The sequence below is a fragment of the Prionailurus viverrinus genome, chromosome E3 (genome assembly GCF_022837055.1).
Source record: "Prionailurus viverrinus isolate Anna chromosome E3, UM_Priviv_1.0, whole genome shotgun sequence".
Lineage (NCBI taxonomy): Eukaryota > Metazoa > Chordata > Mammalia > Carnivora > Felidae > Prionailurus > Prionailurus viverrinus.
The window spans coordinates 2,207,857-2,227,329 of NC_062576.1; the positions used below are offsets into that span (position 1 = coordinate 2,207,857).

Below are 19,473 nucleotides of genomic sequence, written 5' to 3' on the forward strand. Positions count from 1 at the left end.
CTGTGACTGTCCTCAGGTGGGGGAACAGCTCGTTCTCCCCGCTTCTGGTTCTCGACTTGGCAAGGGGGCCCTGCATTGGGTCACCATGCACCGACTAACCTGGAGGCTGCAGGGTAAGGTTCTGTGCAGACACCCAAAGGTGAAAGTCAGTCTGGCCCTGGGTGTGGTGCAGAGTGGGACTGGCTGCTAAAAACCACATCTCAGTCAGAATCTGGAAATGGCATCTGGGGAAAAGCGTTCGTAGTTAAGATTGATTGTGTGGAGCGTTAGCTAGTGGTGTTTGTCCCCTTTCGGTGGAAATGCTCCAAGGCCAAGCTTTGTGTGGCTCAGGCAGGCAACTAGGAACCCTGGGGTTGCCATGGCATCAGGTGAGGGCGTAGACTGCGCGTGCCCAGCACGCAGCTGGCCTGCATCCACCAGGGTCTGGGCCACGCAGCTCCTTGGGGCCTCCTGAGCCACGTGTGCGGTCCCACGTGTGCCGACAGTTAAGGACTGGCTGGGCTCCTGGGGCCTGCTGATGTCACCAAGGTGGGGCAGGCTGGAGGGGGGGGCCTGCTGCGCAGACAGGTCGCCAGGAGAGCACAGAGCACGTCACGCCGTCCGGCCCCACAGCCACTGGCCCTTCCCCAGCGCGGGGCAGCCCGGCCTTGAGACAGATGGAGCCCAGGGATCAGCCACTCGTGGTGAGCATCCCCCCTCGTGTTCCTGACAGGCCTACGGCCGCATGTCCCCGAGGCTGCCTCCTGGCCCTCTGCCCCTTGGTACAGGTGCCCACTTGGCACAGGTCAGGTGTCGTGGCTGCGGGTCCCCGTCCAGGGCCCTGCCTCTGCTCCCCTGTCTGTCCCTCTTCACCCCCTGCCCTGTGATCTCCTCCCCGAGGAGCTCCAGGTCCTGCGAGGGCTGGCCAGACCCGTCTGCTGGGTGACACACCCATCGGCTGGTTATAGGGAGACCCCCTCGTGAAGGGTGGGGGGGGGCAAGGCAAGAGTTTGGGCTGGGGGTCCCTGGAGAATCGGGAGCAGCCTCGGTGGGGCCCACGGAAGGCAGCCGCCATGGTGTCCTGCCCTCAGGTGGCGCTTCGGATCCGCCCGCTCAGTGACACAGAACTGGAGGAAGGGGCCACCGTCATCGCCCACAAAGTGGGAGATCAGGTGAGGCTGTGGGGGCACAGGGCGTGTGTCCATAGGGTCGCGACACCTAGCAAACATTAATACCGGACACTGCTGCAGACACCGGGGCGGACCCGTGAGAGACCCGAGGACTTTTCCCGTCCAGGGTGGGGGCGAACGGTGAAGGGATGAAGGTGTAGCTTCAGGGGCGTTCGGTGTCACAGAGGATCAAACAGCAAAGGTGGTCACGGAAGGGCTAAGGCCTTGAGCAGCAGCTACAGGAGGTGGGAGAGGTCGGTGGTCTCCGGGAGGGGGTGATCCAGGCAGAGGGGAGGGGGTGGCTCAGGCCCTGTGGCAGGGGTGGGTGTGGCTGCCCAGACCAGGGGGGCAGGGCCTGGCAGAGGCGTGATCGCCAAGGGCTGGGGGGGGGGGGGGGCCAGAGCCGGTCTGGCAGGACCAGGTCAGGGTCTAGGCCCTTTGCTGGAAAAGGGCCCCAGGTGACCGTGGTACGGTGGGGCCAGGACCCCTACTCCTCAGAAACCGCTCACAAGATGAGCTCTCAGTGAGGTTTAGAAATGCCAGAATAAATGCCAATGGGGGGGGGGGGGGCAAGACAAATTCTGTCAGATGAATTGGATTTTTCCATCTGTTGTTAGAAAGGCAGCTGTAACGAGGGTTGAATGGAGTGCCCGGGAGTATGTTAGCACTTCAGAGGCGAAGGACCCAGGGCGGGGAGCCTGCCAGATGGGGGTGCCTGGTGCTGACGCGGTAGGGCGGAGGGGAGCCCCGGAGGACGCCACGGGAAGAAGAAATGGACAGAGCGTGTGGGCTGCACAAACACTTTGGGTGCTCTGGGCAGAGGCCGCGGTGAATTAGTGCTGAGTCCGTAGATCGCTAAGCAGTAAATCGAGGTGAGGGTCGTTAAATTGGGGGAAGCAGAGATTTGCAGGAAAGGTTTTGGCCCAGGGTTGAAGACTGTATGTGGTGTTGATAGGGAAACAGCGTTGACTCAGCTGAATTCACACCACGAGTGCACTGGGGGGTCGGGATGCGGGCTGGGCCTCAGTCACCCAGGGGCAGGTGACCAGCCAGGCACCTCTGGTGGGGTGGGGTGTGGATTGGAGACTGCCCCGTGCATGGTACTGATGGTACTGATTAACGCGGGACAGGGGAGGGAGGGAGTATTCTGGAACCTGTAACAGCTCTCAGGAGAGTGTCGCTAGTGCCCAAACCTTGGTGGCAGCCCATCTGGGGACTGACGGACCTCCTCCCAGGGAGTGCCTCCTCTGTCCAGGGTGACTCCCGCCCTACCTGATAACGGAGGTCAAAATGCAGCCTCTTGTTTGCTGGCCACACAGCTGGGAGGTGACCGACCCACACCTGCACAGTGGCCCCTGCCCACCCTGGCCCAGGGCAGCTCCGTGGACGGGGGGTCGCCCATCGATTCCTAGTTCAGGACGCCGTACTCCTCGTGGGGAGAACTTCTCCCACTTCCTGGGCTTTGGGGACTGGGTGACTTTAGGGGGACTTCTGGATCATGGGGAAGGGTTCGGTGTGGGGAGAGTGTGTCAGGAGAAGTTCGAACTTCACTTTTCACGGTGCCTAGACCCTTCTGAACATTGTGAGCACGTTGGTCTGTGCAGCAGAAGTGGGGCTGTGTGCCCGCGGGTGACAGGGTGCTTTGACAACCGCCCCCCCCGGGCCCCCGCCCTGCCTTCCCCCCACATCCTGTCTGGTCTATCCTTCCACTCCAGGGTGTGCCAGAGCCCACCTGGGGCCTCTCCCAAGGCCGCCTCGCCCTACTCTGTACAAGACATAACTTGCTTTTTAAAAAATGAAAGCGGAGTTCATAAAACATAAAATTCGCTATTTATTTTTTTTTTTGTTTATTTATTTTGAGAGAGAGAGGTAGAACAGGGGAGGGGCAGAGAGAGAGGAGGAGAATCCCAAGCAGGCTCTGCAGTCGGTGCAGAGCCCCAACACGTGGCTCAAACTCACACACCGTGAGATCGTGACCTGAGACAAAACTGGGTCGGACGCTCAACCGACTGAGCCACCCAGGCGCCCCCAAAATTCACCGTTTTAATGTGAGCAAGTCAGCGGCCTTTAGGGCACTGGCAGTGTCCAGACATTGCCATCTACCCAGCAGGAGACCCTGTGCCCACTCAGCTGCCCCCCTGCCCAGGTTGGTGGGGGAGCATTGCCCCTCGCTGGTGCGCACCTGTTTAACCGCCAGGCCTACCCGGCGCTGGGCTGTGGGCCCCTGCAGGGACCTGCCAGTTCCTCCAACATTCTGGCCTGGCTCACAGCGAGCACCTGTGGTGGGAACTGTGTGGACTGGGGCCGCCCGAGTCCTTTTCTGGAGAGGCTCTCCCGGTTAGCTTACATCATGGAAAGCGTGCTGGCCTGAAGCCAGGGCGGGCCTCAGGGGCCGCTCCTGCCCCGCCGGACTCCCCAGGAACCTCTGAGCAGCCCTCGGACTCCCAAGACCTGTTCCCAAAGCTGTGGACCCAGAGGGGGCTCGACCTGGTGGCCAGGAGGCCTGGCGGCCAGGCTCTCAGTCTGCCCAGCCTTGCCCCCAGGACTCTGTGGCTCTCTCCTGGCGCCCCTCCCTCCCCCAGTCCCAGAGCTCCTCTCAGAGTAAACAGAGCTGATGGCCTCTAATGGCCCTGGAGAGGCTCCTTTGAACCTCCCCGTCCCCAGAGGCCCTCAGACTCCTTGCTTTCCCCCCACCTCCGGGAGACTGGGGGGCGGGGGGACGGTTAACCCCACAAGGAGAGGCAGGAGCAGGCTGCAGAGCTGGGGGTGGGGAGTGGACGCACTCGTGCACTCAGGATGGCCTGGGGGCGCACGGCAGCCCCTGCGTCCATCCCTCAGTTCTTCAAAGGGCTTTCTTGCCTCAGTTCATCAAAGGGTGTCCCTGCAGAGCCCAGGGGGTTCTTCACTGAGCCCTGGTACCCGCCGTTGTGTGGGGGACTCGGCGTCGATTGGGTGCTGGTGCTGGGGGTGCCAGGGGGCAGAGCCCAGCAGGCCTGAGGGCTTCCAGTTGTGACTTTGGGGGTGCAGTAGCCTGTAGAGGCTACCCCTTTGCCTAGGAAGTGGGGAGGACGCCTGGGGGTGGAGGCCCCAGAACCCCCTCCTGGCTGAGCAGCCCTTCTGGGCCCCGTATGGAGCCCCCTCGTGTCATCGAGGGTGGGCGGGCCTGGGGTCCTTGAGGGCGCCTGGAGCCTGCCTGGACTCTGAGCAGCCCCCTCGCTGCTCCTAGATGGCGGTGCTCATGGACCCCGACGAGGACCCTGAGGACACACTGCGGGCACACCGGTCACGGGAGAAGACTTTCATTTTCGACACCGTTTTTGACCAGCATGCCTCACAGGTACCCCCCAGCCGACGGCCACCCGCGTCCTCTCCTCGGGCCAGGCTGGCCGCGGGGGCCCTCTCCAGACCCTGGAGACCCCCTGGAGGACTTGGTGGGCAGGTGGTCCCATCCGTGACTTCTCACAGGAGTCTCCCTCACGAGTAGGAGGGTGGCACAGGGGCCACCCCAGGGGCAGGTAGCAGGAGTTCCCCTTCCACGGGTGCCCGGGGTTCACACATCTTCTCATTCGTCCATCCAAGCAAGGAAAGGGTGTGCCCTCCGCCGCCCGTGTGCCTAGGGCACACTCCCTGCCCCGGGGCCCCAATCCCAGGGGGAAGGTGGGCTGAGTGAGCAGGGAGAACTGGTGCTCCGTGAGGGCGTGCTGCAGAGAGCTAGAACCTGATAGACGGGCAAGGGGTTCAGGCCGGGGCTTGGGCGCCCCTCCTCCCCACACACACAGGAGATGCTGAGCCTCCACGAGATCCCAGTGAGGCCAGGGCAGGGGGTTCGGGCCCAGCGTCAGGCCAGACTCACCAGCACCCGTAGCCAAGGACGGAAGGCTGTCCAGCACGTCACCCGACCCTCGCCCGTGAGAGGGGTCTTGTCGCCCCACGCTAGAGAGGGGAGCCCAGCAGAGCAGGATTTGAACCCAGGCGTCCGGAGGTGGGAATGTCACCCCCCAGGGTGATGATGTCTGGGGCTGTTTGGCCCCAAGACAAAGCCAGCGAGGGACGCGGGCTCCGTGCTGCCAGCCCTGCACCCAGCTGCTCGTCCCCTCCCAGCTGAAGTGGAGCCCTGGGGCCCCTCGCACTGCGCACCTCACCTCCAACTGCCCGGGAACCGCGGGCTCCTCTGTGTCTCCCGGCTCTTGATTGAGGCACGCCAGCATCCCCGAAGCCGGGGCGGACACGACCACTCACTCCCGTCCTTCCTGGCTCTGGGTGGACGGGCATCAACTGGGCTCGGCACGGATCAGGCCACTGCAGCTCCAGGGAGGGTGCCAGACCCGGCACGTCAGCGGGAGGAGCAGTGGGGAGGCTGGGGACAGCATCTCAGGCAGGACGGGCGTGCGCCACAGGGCCCGTCGAGGCCCACCACCGCCCGTTGGCACTGGGAATGTCCCCTCCCTCGGGACTCGGCCGCGGTCTGAGCAGGCACGCCTCCTTCACTCCCGAGATGGTAGCTGGGTCGGCGACAGGAGGGTCCTGCTGAGCGGCTGCTGCCTGTCGAGCGCTGTCCTCGAGGGCTCGACGTGCGTTGTCTCGCGAGCTTCTCAACAATCCTCTAAAACATGGAAACCTGATCCCTGTTTTACAGATGGGGAAACGAGGCTGCCTGAGATCGCACAGGGCCAGGTCACAGCCCTGTCGGTGTAAGTCCAGAGCTGAGGAAAGCAGTACTGGATGGTGCCTCTAGCCTCTGAGCTGTGTGACCAGCCAGGGCTATGGGGACAATTCAGTGACATGAACAGCAGGGTCCAGAGTGGGTGCCCTGCAGGGCAGAGGAGGTGGGACTGTCATTTCTGCCTAATGCAGCCAAACCTACACCTCCAGGGATGACATCCCTTTCTCGAATGCCCCTGTGGACAGGGAGCTCACTACCACACCTGTTGCTAGCCACTGTTGCCTTACGTGAAATGCTACAGTCCTGAAACTTTCGCCCCTCGGTCCTGGTTTTGCCCCAGAGAGAGGAGTCCCGACGCTCTTCACAGACACACAAATCCTGCTGTCACCTTCCAGTCGCTGCATTCTGTGTGGTTTCTCTCGGATCTTGAGAAGTCCTGGAGAGGACTCGCGGGTGTCTAGGACCGAGCAGATGTCAGGCTCCTGGCAGGAGCTGTCACGTGCACGCCCGTGTAATCCTCCCTGGAAGCTGGGAGCCCGGCCCCACCTCACCCTGGGGGCAGCACAGCAGGACAGGGGCCGCTGCCATCCTCCCGGGGGTCCCTGGCCGTGGGCAGAGGGAACAGGACGTTGCAGACATCACACGTGTGTCCTCTCCAGCAGCCACGTGCCCTGACTCGCTGGGCCGTGCGTTCCACCGTCCATCCGTCTGTCCGTTCACAGGAAGATGTGTACCGTGCCACCACCCAGCACCTAGTGGAAGGCATCGTTTCTGGATACAATGCAACGGTGTTTGCCTATGGCCCCTCAGGTAGGGCCCCGGGCAGCGCCCCGAGGAGGGCATGGGGTGGGGGGAGTGGACTCTCCCTGATAGTACAAGACACCTGCCACGCACTGGTCTCACCGGCTCTTCTGTCCTGGGAGCAGCCCCGAGAGGCAGGTCAGGCCATCCCCTTTCTGCTCACAACACAGCTGGGCCTCGGCTAAAATGACCTCCTCAAGGTCACACAGCTGGGAGGAGTGAGTCTGGGGTTCAGCCAAAGCCCGCACCTTGCTGCCTGTCAGAACCCACAGACGTCTTCTCCGCACCCACTGGGTGGGCTCGACAGAGGTCCGCAGAGCTGAGCTACCTGCTGAATCCTGAAGCTAGAATCACAGAGGGCCGGGGCAGGTGGGGAGACTGAGGCCTGAGACGCGCCTTGCCCAGAGTTGCGGCCTGTTCGCTTCGCCTCTTCATTCAGCAGGCCTTAGGGAGCACACACCCCGTGCCAGGCTCTGGCGTTTGGGGAGCAGGTTGGGGGCAGGCGAGCGGCGCCCCTGTAGAGAGGCACTCTGTAGCAAGTTGCACGCGGGTCCCATCACTGTAGAAACAGCACCGGCTCGGGCCTGGGGGAAGAGGACGCCTCTGGGGCCCACCCCCCACACCGTCTGTGTCCTTGTTCCGATCCCGCTATCCCTGCGTCCGCGCTTTCTCCTGCACGTGAGCCATCAGACTCCGGGTCTTTCCCCTGGTTCCCGAGGTGGAAGATGAATGTGTCAGCGTGGTCAGGACAGTCTGTCCAGTGTGGGTGGAGATGTGAACAGTCTCCTGGGAGTGCGCGCCTGGGTGGGTTGGAGCCCACTCAGGACTCCCTGCCTGGGCGGGCGCCCCGCCGTCTGCAGGCGCAGGGAAGACGTACACCATGCTGGGCATGGACGCGGAGCCCGGCGTCTACCTGCGGACCCTCAGTGACCTGTTCCGGGCCATCGAGATGCGCGGCAGCACGGACTGGGGTGTGTCGATGTCTTACCTGGAGGTGAGCTGCCCACCACCTCGGTGCCCCGTGCACAGCAAGCCTCTGTGTTCCCCCCCCCCCATACCCCTCACGGGGACTGTCAGCCCTCGGGGCGTCTGAGATTTCCCCGCAGCCGCGAGGCCCGTGATACCTGATACTAAACCTCCCGCTTTCTTTGCACCAAAGCTTCTCAGTTTCCAACTTTTGTCTCCCCTCCCAGATTTACAACGAAGTGATTCGGGACCTCCTGAACCCGTCCTCGGGGTTTCTGGACCTGAGGGAAGATTCTCGGGGCAGCATCCAGATCGCAGGCCTCACGGAAGTCTCTACCTCTAACGCACAGGAGGTGAGGGCCCCAGGGGCCCCCGGAGGGAGGCGTGCCTCAGCCTGGGCGGCCGCGCTCGCCACAGCTCAGGGGGCGGAGCTGGACGCACAGCTCCGTGTCATTTCTCAGCTGAGGGGACGGTGTCCTTGCACCCACACCCCTCCCCTGGCCGGCGCTCAGGGCAGATGTCACCGATGGACCACCCATTCTTCCCGCTGCACCCAGATGCAGGCTGGGAGCCCTTCCCTACACGGCAGCCTAGCCTGTCAGGGTCAACTGCATGCTTGAAACCCACTTGCCATCCTGAGTGGGCATATTGTCCACATGTCTGCAGCCCTCTGTCTTATCTGTCCGCCCCCCACTCCCCCTGCTGGCCCACACTCCGCACTGCCCTCAGGGTGGGCCATCTGCTTGCCGGAGAGCCTCATGCCTCCCTGTTGCCCCCAGGTCCTTCACGGACGCCTCGAGGCCCAACCGTGTGCCCTTAGCGGTGCCCCTCGTGGGTTCAGGTCGGGGAGAGGAGACTTCCTGCCTGTTCTCCCATGGTGACACTGTGTCAGTGTCCTCCCCCACCGCATGCTCTGTGGTCTCAGCACCGCCCGGCACGTAGCAGGTGCCCCGCGAGGCTCGCTGGCCTGATGACCACAGCGGCTTGCACACAGTGGGTTTCAGCCCAACCTGCCAGCTCCAGGGAGTCCACACGACTGCGGGGTTCTGCGGTGAGAGGTTCTGGGACACAGGCAGGCGATCCATTGGTGATGCCTGCCACGGGTAGAGGAGGGGAGAGCGGTACAAGTGTCTGCACCCTGCCGTTCCTGCCGCAAACCAGAAATTGCCTCTGGGTGAGGTTCTGTCGGCAAAGAGCTGCCCAATAGGGCTTGGGGGACAGGCCTCCTTCCTGCCTCGTGGTTCTGCAGGGAGCGCATGGCCTCTCGGAGGCCCCCCGACGCCCCCAACTCTCCCTTTGTCCTCAGATCATGCACCTTCTCACCAAAGGCAACCGGCAGCGCACGCAGGAGCCCACGGCCGCCAACAAGACGTCGTCTCGCTCCCACGCGGTGCTGCAGGTCACCGTGCGCCAGCGGAGCCGCGGCTCGGACTTGGCGGAGGGAGTGCGCGTCGGGAAGCTCTTCATGGTGGACCTGGCGGGCTCCGAGCGGGCGTCGCAGGTTCTGTCCCCCCTCCCACCCAGTCACACCGTCCCCAGTCACTCTGGTCTGCGAGCGGGGCCCCTCCTTGTCCAACAGCATCTTCAGCACCTAGAACAGCTCCTGACCCCGCAGGGGGCCCGCTAGCTCACTGGCTATGGCTACAGAGTGAGCCGCTTCTCAGCACGTGCTGAGCAGCCAAGCCCACGGAGCCAGAACTTACAACTGCACAGTTCCCGAGTGGCAGGCTCTCCTGACCCACCCACCCTCAGGGAGCTCTGAGCCTCTGGGGGAAGGCAGATGTGTGACCAGAGGATTACGGCGTGGGTAGGCCTGCGCTTTGAGATTCACAGTCTGCACAGAGGCTGCAGAGGAGGGCAGGGTGGTGGTGTGGGGTCATCAGGAGTTTGGGGGAGGGTGCAAGGAAGGGCATGTCAGATGGAGGGAACGTGGCTGTTGGGAGGACGGTGCCCAGTTCACTCCTGCCCAACACGGCCACAGGCCCTGACACTCCTTCCAAGGGCCCGCCTGCCTGCCCCTGGGCTCTTGGCTTCCCTGTCCTTTGCGGCACCTGTCGCTGGGAATGGGGCTGTGCTTACCTCGTGCTGCCCGGTGGGCTTGGCCTTCCTTGAGGGCAGGACCCAGCCCCGGGCCGGGCACAGAGAAGGTGTTTGACAGAGGCCGAGTCAGAACAGCGGTGTTACTGACAAACGACAGTTTACCCGTCCCCAAAGACCAGGCCCTTAGCGTGCACAGTCCACATAATTCCCCCAGCGCAGTATAGGGTGGGGGGCACGTGTGGAGCTGGGACCCCGGCGTGGTGTGGATCCAGGCTTTGGGCCTGGGGGCGTTGGGCCCGCATCAGTGCCTTTCACTGCTGTGATATTCGTGCTTCTGGTTGGCATCACGTGCTCTGTGTCTTTGAGGTTTTCCATCACGGAGTCATTTCACTCATCCATTCACTGACCTGCCCTGCACCTGCCCTGCCGAACTGAGCAGGGCCTCGCCAGCTGCCAGGGTCAGGCTGGCGTAAAATGTAGTGTGTTCGTAGAAACTGTGAGGCACAGCAGGGCCAGGACACCAGGAGACGACTGCCGTTGGAAAGATAGTCTTCGCTGGCAGTTCCCAGAGGAGGGGGCACGGGATGCCATGCGGGCCACAGGGGACGCCCCAGGGCCAGTCAGGAGGCAGAGGGAGGCGGTGCTTGGGCGAGAGCCTTACTGTGGTTTCTGCGCGAAGGAGCGGGCGAGGCGGGGCGAGCAGGCTGAGGCCCGGCCAGTCTGGGTGATTCCAGTGGGCTCCAGGGCATGGGGGGCTGTCCCGGCTGTCTGGTCCCTGGGGGTTAGGACTGGGGGACAGTGGCCCAGAGTGTGAGGGCCCCACGGAGGAGAGGGTCGGGGTGTGGGCTCTGGGTTGGCTGGTCTGCATCCGAGAAGTGTGCTCCTGGGTGAGGGGTTTAGGACCCTCAGGAACTGGCTGGCCGGGGGGGGGGGGGGCAGGGGCCGTCCCTCTAGGGTCAGCAAGGGCTCCAGGTGTGAAAGCATCAGAGTACAGACAACAAAGGACACGGCTGACACACAGGCAGATGTGGGTGCAGACAGGTTCATGCAGGTGGAGCCCCATGTGATGAAGGTCTGGGACTCTGGCCTGTTCTAGCTGGGCTTGGCTGTGTCCTCAGGGGACAAGATGGAGGGGTTTCCACAGAGGGGGTCCAGGGTCTGGGTCCTTGATCTCACTCTCCTCTGACTTGCTGTGTGCCTTCGGGGAAGCTGCTTCCCCCTCTGGGCCTGGTTTTGTTTCAGTTGTATATTCAAGTGGCCTGCACGGGCTGCTTTGAGAATCTGCTCAGCTCTCGCGAGCTGTCATTTCTTCACCGAAAACCACGCATAAAGTAGTCTATTCCCGGGCACAAGGTCTCTGAGAAAGCCCCCTCACTCTATGACACAGACACATGACGTGGGCAGCTGTCCTGGCTCTGGCCACTCCAGCAGCTCTGGTCCTACCCTGCACCAGCTCCCGCTTAATGAAATTAGTAGCCAGCGTTTACTGCTTGCCTCTGTGGGCACAGGTCCGAGCTGGCCTGTTGTACACATTCCGCACTGAATCCTCACTTTAATCCCTGTGAAGTTGGAAGATTGCCCCTTCTGGCAAATGAGGAAGCTGGGACAGACTGGGAGAAGTGTCAGAGATTCTCAGACCGTGCTGTCAGTTGGCTTCCCGTGCCTTTAAGGAGGAGATGTTCTTTCCCCCTGGTTTCACATGTACTAGAAACACAGTGCAGAAAATGTGGAAAATAGAGATAAGGGGAAGAAAGGGAGAGTCCCCGTGGTGCTTGCTCTGGGAGGTGCTCAAGCCGCACCTTCACGCAGGCAGCCCCTGCTGTGGGCCAGGTGCTGCCGGGGTCCCGGGCCACCGTGGAGCCTGGGGGGTCCAGCGGAGAGCGGCTAGGAAGATGTTAAGCGCGTAAAGGAGCACGGCGGCTGCCAGGGAAGTTACGTGATGAAAGAAATCGGGTGCGAGGCCGGCCACCACGGCCCCGCGCTTCAGAGAGTGAGGTCAGGGGTGCCCCTGCAGGAGGGGAAGGACAGGGAGGTTCCGGCATGGGGGGCGCCCACGTAAACCCGCACGCTCGTCTGTTTCTCGTCAGAGTGGGGTTGTCGTGCACAGAGCTCCCTGTCACCCGTTTCTCATCTCGTTTGCTCACTGGAGGGCATGTTGGCTTGGCCACACCCCTCCCTGGACGCTTAGGGCTCCACGCAGAGTCCCGGCACCCACCGCCGGGCCCCAGGCTGTCAGGGGAGCAGGGGTGCCCGGATGGGACGGGGTCAGCGCACCGTGTGGACCTCGTCCTCTCCCACCCAGGCCCAAAACCGCGGCAAGAGGAGGAAGGAAGGCGCCCACATCAACCGCTCCCTGCTGGCGCTGGGCAACTGCATCAACGCGCTCAGCGAGAAAGGCGGCAGCCGGGCGCAGTACGTGAACTTCCGGGACAGCAAGCTCACGCGCCTGCTGAAGGTACGGCTGCGGCAGCCACCTGCATCATCCCGGGCTTCTCTGCCGGGAGGGAGGCCCAGACCTGGCTCCGAGGACCCCTCCAGGAACCCCCGAAGGCAGGAGAACGCTGTAGACCCCGTCGCTAGTCACTGCCTGAGTCCCACGCCATCCCTCTGAGTATGGGCCAACCAGGGGCTTGCATACTCCCAGAGACAGAGAGCTCACTAGCTTACTGAGGCTGCCTGTCCCATCCTGGGCAGTCTGACATTGAGACACTGCCCTCTGTGCTGAGCTGGGTGCTGTCCTCTCTATTCCATAGCAAGAGGGTGAGTAAACAAATTGGCAAAGCAATAAATACACATCCCTGCAGGTTTGGCCTCTCCGCTCTGGTCTCATCAGAACAGAGGTCCGATGGGGTGGCCTTGGGGCAGGTCTCATTGTGTCCCTTCCGCATGTCCCCTCCCCGAGCACCAAGCCCTTGGTCCTGCCATCACCTGCTTCCCTCAGGGTTTGGAGCAGGAACCTCAGAGGGAGGGTCCAGGCGGGCCTGGGACGGGCACTGGAGGGCCTCTTCCCGTCACCCCCAACTCAGACCCTCTGCTGAGCAGGACGCCCTGGGAGGGAACAGCCGGACCGTGATGATCGCGCACATCAGCCCGGCCAGCACGCACTTCGAGGAGTCTCGGACCACCCTGCTGTATGCCTACAGGGCAAAGAACATCAAGACGAGGGTGAGGCGCCCCCCCTGTTCCACATCTGCTCCCCCACTGGCCACATTCTCACTCCGGGCTCCCTCTGGAGCCTCCCTTCCACCCCAGGGCTCCTGGCGGCCCTGGGCTTGTGGCCGCCTGACTCCAGCCTCTGCCGCCACCTTTACGGGGCTTCCCCAGGAGGATCTCATCTCAAGAGCCTTTACTTAACCTGCAAAGACCCTTTTCCTAAATGAGGCCCCATTCGCAGGGTTCTGTGGGTTCAGGACATGAGTTGACTTAGCTCTTCGCCAGGCACCCTCTGAGCTCTTGATGTCTGGATTTATTTACCTCTTCACGCCCTCTCCCCGGGAGGGAGGCCCGTCATCCCGTTGTGCAGACTGGGCAGCCCGAGCGGAGCACCGAGAGAGGCTCCCACGTTCTGGCTCCAGGGGCCACACTTTGGGCCCCTCCCCGCTCTGGCTGCAGCTGCACTCGGTGTAGAGGATCCGTCTGTGCGGCTGCGCGGGTGTTTAGTGGCACTGTGTGTGTCTAGTGGCCAGCGAGTGAAGGGGACGCTTGCGGGGATGAGCCCCGTCCCGAAGCGTGGCCACGAGCTAGGGGCCGGGATAGCGCCTACTCTCAGCCAAGCTTCCAGCACAGCAGCGGGCAAGGCCACTGGGAACCGTGTCTCCCACACACAGATCTGTCACTTCCAGCTGTGGCCAGCGCTCTCAGTGACAGCCGTGGGGTGTGAGAAGGGAGAGTGACAGAGGAGACAGAGTTTAGGGGGTCAGTCCAGGACGCCGGGCCTCGAGTGAGGAAGAGCCCGTGGGTGTGCACACGTAAGTGCGTGTGCCTCGTGGCCTGCTGGTTCACCCTCCAAATCACCAAAGACAAACCGGGACCCGTGTGCGTCCGAACGCTGTGTCACTGGCAAGCCCCAAAGTGCCCATCCAAGGGGACGTGGCGACTGCTGGGCAGCTGTTACAGAAGGTGGGGTACACGCATCCGGGCAGAGGGACCGCGCCCTGGCGACAACGCTGGATGAGGGAAGCAAGTAAAAGTGAGAAAAGAAAGCCAGGCGGCACCTGGCTGGCTCAGTCGGGGGAGCATGGGACTCTTCATCTCAGGGTCGTGACTTTGAGCCCCACGTGGGGCATGGAGCCTACTTAAAAATTGTTTTAAAAAGAATAGTAGCCCCAGTTTGATATGTTTACATAAAGAAAAACCAAAAGCCAAACCTGTACCAAGAAACTCCCTATAGGTGTCTCTGTAGATACATTTATATGAACAGAACCACCTCCGGAGGGCACACACCCAAGTGACCACAGTGGTTACCTCTGGGGAGGGCCTTTGACGGATGTTCGAATTTTCCGTATTGTGCCAAATACGCATGACATAAAATTTACCATTTCAACCACTTCTGAGTGAGCAGCTCAGGGGCACCAAGCACATTCACGTGCTTTGCAGCTGTCCCCACTGTCCGGCTCCAGAACGTTCCATCTTTCCACACTGAGACCCTGTCCCGTTATACACAGACTCCCCACGTGCTCCCCCAGCCCTGGCCCCACTGTCTACTCTGTGTTTGTGAGTCTGACGACCCTGTGACCTCGTGTGACTGGGTCCCACTGCGTGTCCTCCTGTGTTGTGAGTCTGACGACCCCAGGACTGGGTGGGAGTGGGTCCCAGTATGTGTCCTCCCGTGTCCGTGAGTCTGACGACCCCGGGACCTCGAGTGAGTGGGTCCCAGTGTGTGTTCTCCCGTGTCTGTGAGTCTGACGACTCTGTGACCTCGTGGGAGTGGGTCCCAGTGTGTGTCCTCCCGTGTCCATGAGACTGACGACCCCGGGACCTTGTGTGAGTGGGTCCCAGTGCGTGTCCTTCCGTGTCTGTGAGTCTGACGACTCCGTGACTTTGTGTGAGTGGGTCCCAGTGTGTGTCCTCCCGGGTCCATGAGTCTGACGACGCTGGGACCTCATGTGAGTGGGTCCCAGTGCGTGTCCTTCCGTGTCTTGCTGTGTCACTCAGTATCATTTCCTTGGCGTTCATCCACATGGGAGCAGGTGTCTGGGTTTCCTCTCTTTTTAAGGCTGAGTTGCATTGATCTGAATTTTCTTGACATAAATGTGCTGGCATAGCTGTGGCATAAATATCACATAGTGGGTCCGTTCTGGCTAGGTCTGACCTTGGCCACATGTCCCACCCACCAGGTGAAGCGCAACCTACTGAACGTGTCCTACCACATCGCACAGTACACGGACGTCATCTCCAACCTGCGCAGGGAGATCGAGCACCTCAAGTCCAAAATTGAGAAGCAGGAGGAGGAGAAGAGAGGAGAACCCGGGGTCCAGGACGCACAAGGTAGGGCCGAGCTCCTGGGGCCTCCTGTGGCTTTGCCGCCCGAGCCCAGGGCATGTAGCCATGGCCGTGGATTTCCGTCCCAGCCTGCCACGCGCTGCCTGTCTCTCCCTGGCCCGCAGAGCGCGAGGAGTGGCTGCCTCCTCTGTCTCCTGAACTCTTCTTTCTTTCCTTTTCACCCTCCCACCGTTTTGTTTTTTCTTTCCTCTTAGATCAGTTTTTCTTTAAAAACACAAATATTTCATTCCGGGCTAACTGTAGATTTACACAGAAGTTGCAGAGACAGTACCAAGAGTTCTTCGCTTCCCCTCATGTTGGCGTCTAAATTGTTATTTATTTGTTGAGGCAAAACTACACATAACAAAATTCACCGTCTTTTTTTAAAGTTAATTTATTTATTTTGACAGAGAGAGAGAGAGAGAGAGAGAATGGGGGAGGGGGTAGAGAGAGAGAGAATCCCAGGCAGTCTCCCCGCTCAGTGCGGAGCCCAACTCAGGACTCAGTCTCACGAACCGTGACATCATGACCTGAGTCGAAGTCAAGAGTCAGACGTTCAACCCACCAAGCCACCCAGGTGCCCCTAAAACTCACCATCTGAAAGTGCACCGTTCACTGGCATTTGGCAGACCCCAAGAGTTCTGGGTTCGCCCCTCCACCTGGCCGGCCCCAAAGCAAACCCCGTGCCTGGCATGCAGTTTCTCTCTGTCCCTCTTCTCCCCCAACCTAGCTTTATTTACGCCTCCCTTAGGGGTGAGCATATCATAGCTTTTCCATAAAATTATAAAATTAATCAGTAAGTTAAAGTAACCATAAAAATGGCAGTAAGGAAGTCAAGTGTGCTTATGCGTATAAACACGTGCTTACCTACCCACAGACACATTCTTGTGTCTAATTGAGATAGGCTTTGCCATAATGAATAAAGACATTTTGAAAATCCGCAAGAAGGAATAAATGGTCCAAAACTGAGGAAGAGAACAGGCGATTCAGAGAATTCCCAGGGACCGACAAACACGGGAAAAGATTCTATTTTTTTTTAATTTTTTTTTTCATTTATTTATTTTTGAGAGAGAGCACAAGTGGGGAGGGTCAGAGAGAGAAAGAGACAGAATCTGAAGTAGGCTCCAGGCTCCTAGCTGTCAGCCCAGAGCTCAACGTGGGGCTCGAACTCACAGACTGTGAGATCATGACCTGAGCTGAAGTCAGACGCTTAATCCACTGAGCCACCCAGGCGCCCCAGGAAAAGATTCTTAACTGCGTTAGGAAACAGATACACATTGAGATAATTTTCACTTGTGGGATTGGCTAAAGTTAAAACGCCAGGTAACAGCGAGCGTATGCGATACATTGTGTAAATGGCAGCTTAAACACTCTTACTGGGAACGTGAGTCAACATGTCTCAGGGAGGCCAGCTTGCGTCTGTTCGAGCTTACAGTGTGTGTGTTCCACGCCCCAGCCCTCTGCACCATGCAGGTGCACCTGCATGCCGCGAGGCATGCCTCTCCCGTGCCCAGGAGGCTGTGGGACCCTAAGGTGCCCATCGGAAGGGGCATCCCCCACTGTGGTTAGGGAGGGTGGCTAGGCCAGTCTGTGCAGCCGGGCCCCTCGAGGGTGCGTCACTGGGTGGCCATGAAAGAGTAGCGGCCCTCCGATCCCCTTCACCCACCGGAAATCCCACATGTGTCTCTACATACACGTTCCGGTACAAAACCCCGCAGGGAACGATCCGGAAGGGCACACATCAGAACGGCAGCCGTGGTTTTCTGTGGGTGGGGATCGGGGATTTGGGGGGTGGAGACCAGATGACAAAGAGGGTCTTCAGTCTTGACCTGTTATTTGAATTTTTCTGATAAAAACAATGTCCCGTGTTGCTTGTGTAAATACCGCGAATTATAAAATCATAGTACTAAGTGTTCATGACGCACAACTTGCTGAATACGGCAAAGCACGGGAGGAAAACAGAACTCAGCCACAGGCCCGCAGCTTGCAGCTGGTTCTGTCCGGTCTCTTCAGGAGATGAGCACGTGCACCCACTGCCCCACGTGCCCCCAGTGCCCCACACGCCCCACGTGCGCCCCAAAACCAGGGGGGGTCATGCTCTTCACGTACCGGTTGAGGGCCTGCGATGGAAAGGGTGCCCTTCTCAGTGAGGTCCAGATGGCCCTGTCCTCAAGCAGCGTGCACTCTCACGGGAGGGAGACAGCAATGATCGGGTGGAGGTGTGAGACCGAGAAGCCGGGTGGGGTCGGAGTTGGAGGGGAGGAGGCCACGTGAGCTCGGCCACGTATCAGGGCCTTTCTGAGGAGGCAGCGTCTCGCCGTGCGAAGGAACGAGCCACACACAGACCGGGGGCTGAGGCTTCTGGCTGAGGGGACAGCATGTGTAAAGGGCCTGGGGCAGAGAGCAGGCCGGTGTGGTGGCGCGGGGGCGGAGGTGTGGTGGGGATGAGGCTGGAGAGATGGGCAGGCTGGTGCTGAACGGGGCCTGGGCTTATGCTGAGGGTTGGCATCCGGGGAGGCCTGACAGGGTGTGGGCAGCAGAGCAGAGTTAGGGGCCCCCTTGAGATGCACAGTCGTAAGTGGAAGGGAGACCAGGCGACAGAGCGGTTTGCCTCAGTGCGCTGCCGGGGAGGAGGGTTCTCCACGGTTGCGGGTTAGCCCTGCGAACACGGCAGGACTTGAGGGGAGGCCCGGGGCGACCACCACGGTCTCCCGTGAGCGCCAAGGAAAGGAGGCAGGTTGAAAATGCTCACAGTCCGTGATGGGATTTCCAGCACTCGTGGGGGGAGAAGGGCCGGCAGGGAGGGGCAGAGCCCCCAGGCTGCAGCTGCGCCTGTGACCCAGCCCGGGGACCCCCGTCTGTGGAGGTGGATCCCCAGAGGACAGGAGTCAGGAGCACCTGAGAGGATTCGGGAATCACCAAGAATAAGTAGAGAGCAGTGCTGAGGAGAAACCGCCAGACTGAGCGTGGACGTCATCCCTGGAGAAGGGTCAGTGGCATCTGGGAGGCCCTGGTGAGAGGGTGTGTTGATTTCTGCTCCTGTCTTCCGTCCTCTCCTTCCTCACGCCAGCTGCGGGTTTCTCCTTCCTTTCCTGGTTCCCTGAGGTCACCGCCATCGTTTTGCTGTGTACCTGTGTGGGTTGCGTTTCCCAGAGAGGGACACGGGATTTGCGTGCGTGCGTAGCATGGGGCAGGGGCGTGGCTTAGTGCCTTTACACAAACAGCACCAGCCTACAGCTGTGCCTGGTGTCTCTCCTCCAGGATGTGTCCTGGGGCCACCCGTAAGTGCACATGGGTCTGCCCCTTCTAACAGAGCGGTGCACAGGAAGGACACACGAGAGTTCGCAGTACCTCGTCCCTTTTGATGGGCACTTGGGGGCTTTCCGGTTACGTAGCCTCGCTGAGCACACGGCACCTGTTTCTCTCCAGTGATTCGGAGGTTTGGGTTTCTGTTGGAGCAAGAAGATGAGGGAAGTGTGCAAACAAGAGGGGCTGTTGTTGATGGCAGCTGAGTCCCAAGGGGCCAGCGGAGGGTGTTGAGGGCAGCTGAGTCCCAAGGGCCAGCAGAGGGTGTTGATGGCAGCTGAATCCCAGGGGGCCAGCGGAGGGCTGGGGGGCCAGTGAGGGTGGAGGACGGGGTTGTTGTGGAGAATTTGCAAAGCCAGGTGGTGGCCAGGATGCTTGAGCTTCGTTGGGGTCGGGGGTCAACAGGATGCATGGTGAGAGAGCCTTCATCCTGATGGCCTCTTAATTATTGGGGCTGGTCCTAGGTGGTCTGTAGTGGGGAGACAGGCAGTGTCCTGAGGGGTGGTGATCTCACGATGAGCCCTGAGGGCACCACAGGCTTCCCTTGGGTCCTGCTCTGCCATGCCTGGGCAGCAGTGGGACCCTGGTGTGCACAGCTTTGCCAGGATCATTATGAGCATTTCCAGGATACCAAGTACTCCCCAGAAGCCTTGGTTCGGTCATCTGGCTGCATTGTGCATTTCACCCATCTCCAATCGCTTGACATTGAGGGAAAAGGTGCCCCTTGACCACTGCCCTTGGGTCAGAGGAACAGACTGCATGCGTCCAGAGTGGAGCTCCCAGTGGGGCAGTCAGGGACTACCATCAATTAGTCATAAACAGCCATTAGGTAGGAAGTTACATGGAAACAAAAAAGACAAAACTGGTTTGTTCTGCGGAACTTACGTTCTAGCAGGAAAGGGGGATGTCAAACATCTATCACAAAATGTTCATCAATTATCGACATGCAGAGGACTGTGAAGGAGAAGGCATGATGTTATCAGAACAAGTGGCAGGTGGACCCAGATTGAGAATCTGGGAGGATTTCCCTGAGGAAGTGAGGTATGAGCTCAGATGGCTAGCCCAGTC

The 19,473-nt window shown here is 60.5% G+C and overlaps 1 protein-coding gene across 1 annotated transcript in view; it reads left to right on the top strand.

The window, feature by feature from the left end:
* Positions 1 to 1,052: 1,052 nt before the first annotated feature.
* The window catches only part of LOC125154652 (kinesin-like protein KIF19), a 39,791-nt gene continuing 21,370 nt past the window's right edge, over positions 1,053 to 19,473 (top strand). Inside the window, exons 1-10 of the mRNA XM_047839180.1 lie at positions 1,053 to 1,151; positions 4,375 to 4,485; positions 6,534 to 6,621; positions 7,473 to 7,606; positions 7,806 to 7,931; positions 8,885 to 9,079; positions 11,921 to 12,073; positions 12,661 to 12,783; positions 14,955 to 15,105; positions 19,301 to 19,361. Coding sequence (XP_047695136.1) covers positions 1,053 to 1,151; positions 4,375 to 4,485; positions 6,534 to 6,621; positions 7,473 to 7,606; positions 7,806 to 7,931; positions 8,885 to 9,079; positions 11,921 to 12,073; positions 12,661 to 12,783; positions 14,955 to 15,105; positions 19,301 to 19,361 — 1,241 coding nt within the window. The remainder of the gene's footprint in view (positions 1,152 to 4,374; positions 4,486 to 6,533; positions 6,622 to 7,472; positions 7,607 to 7,805; positions 7,932 to 8,884; positions 9,080 to 11,920; positions 12,074 to 12,660; positions 12,784 to 14,954; positions 15,106 to 19,300; positions 19,362 to 19,473) is intronic.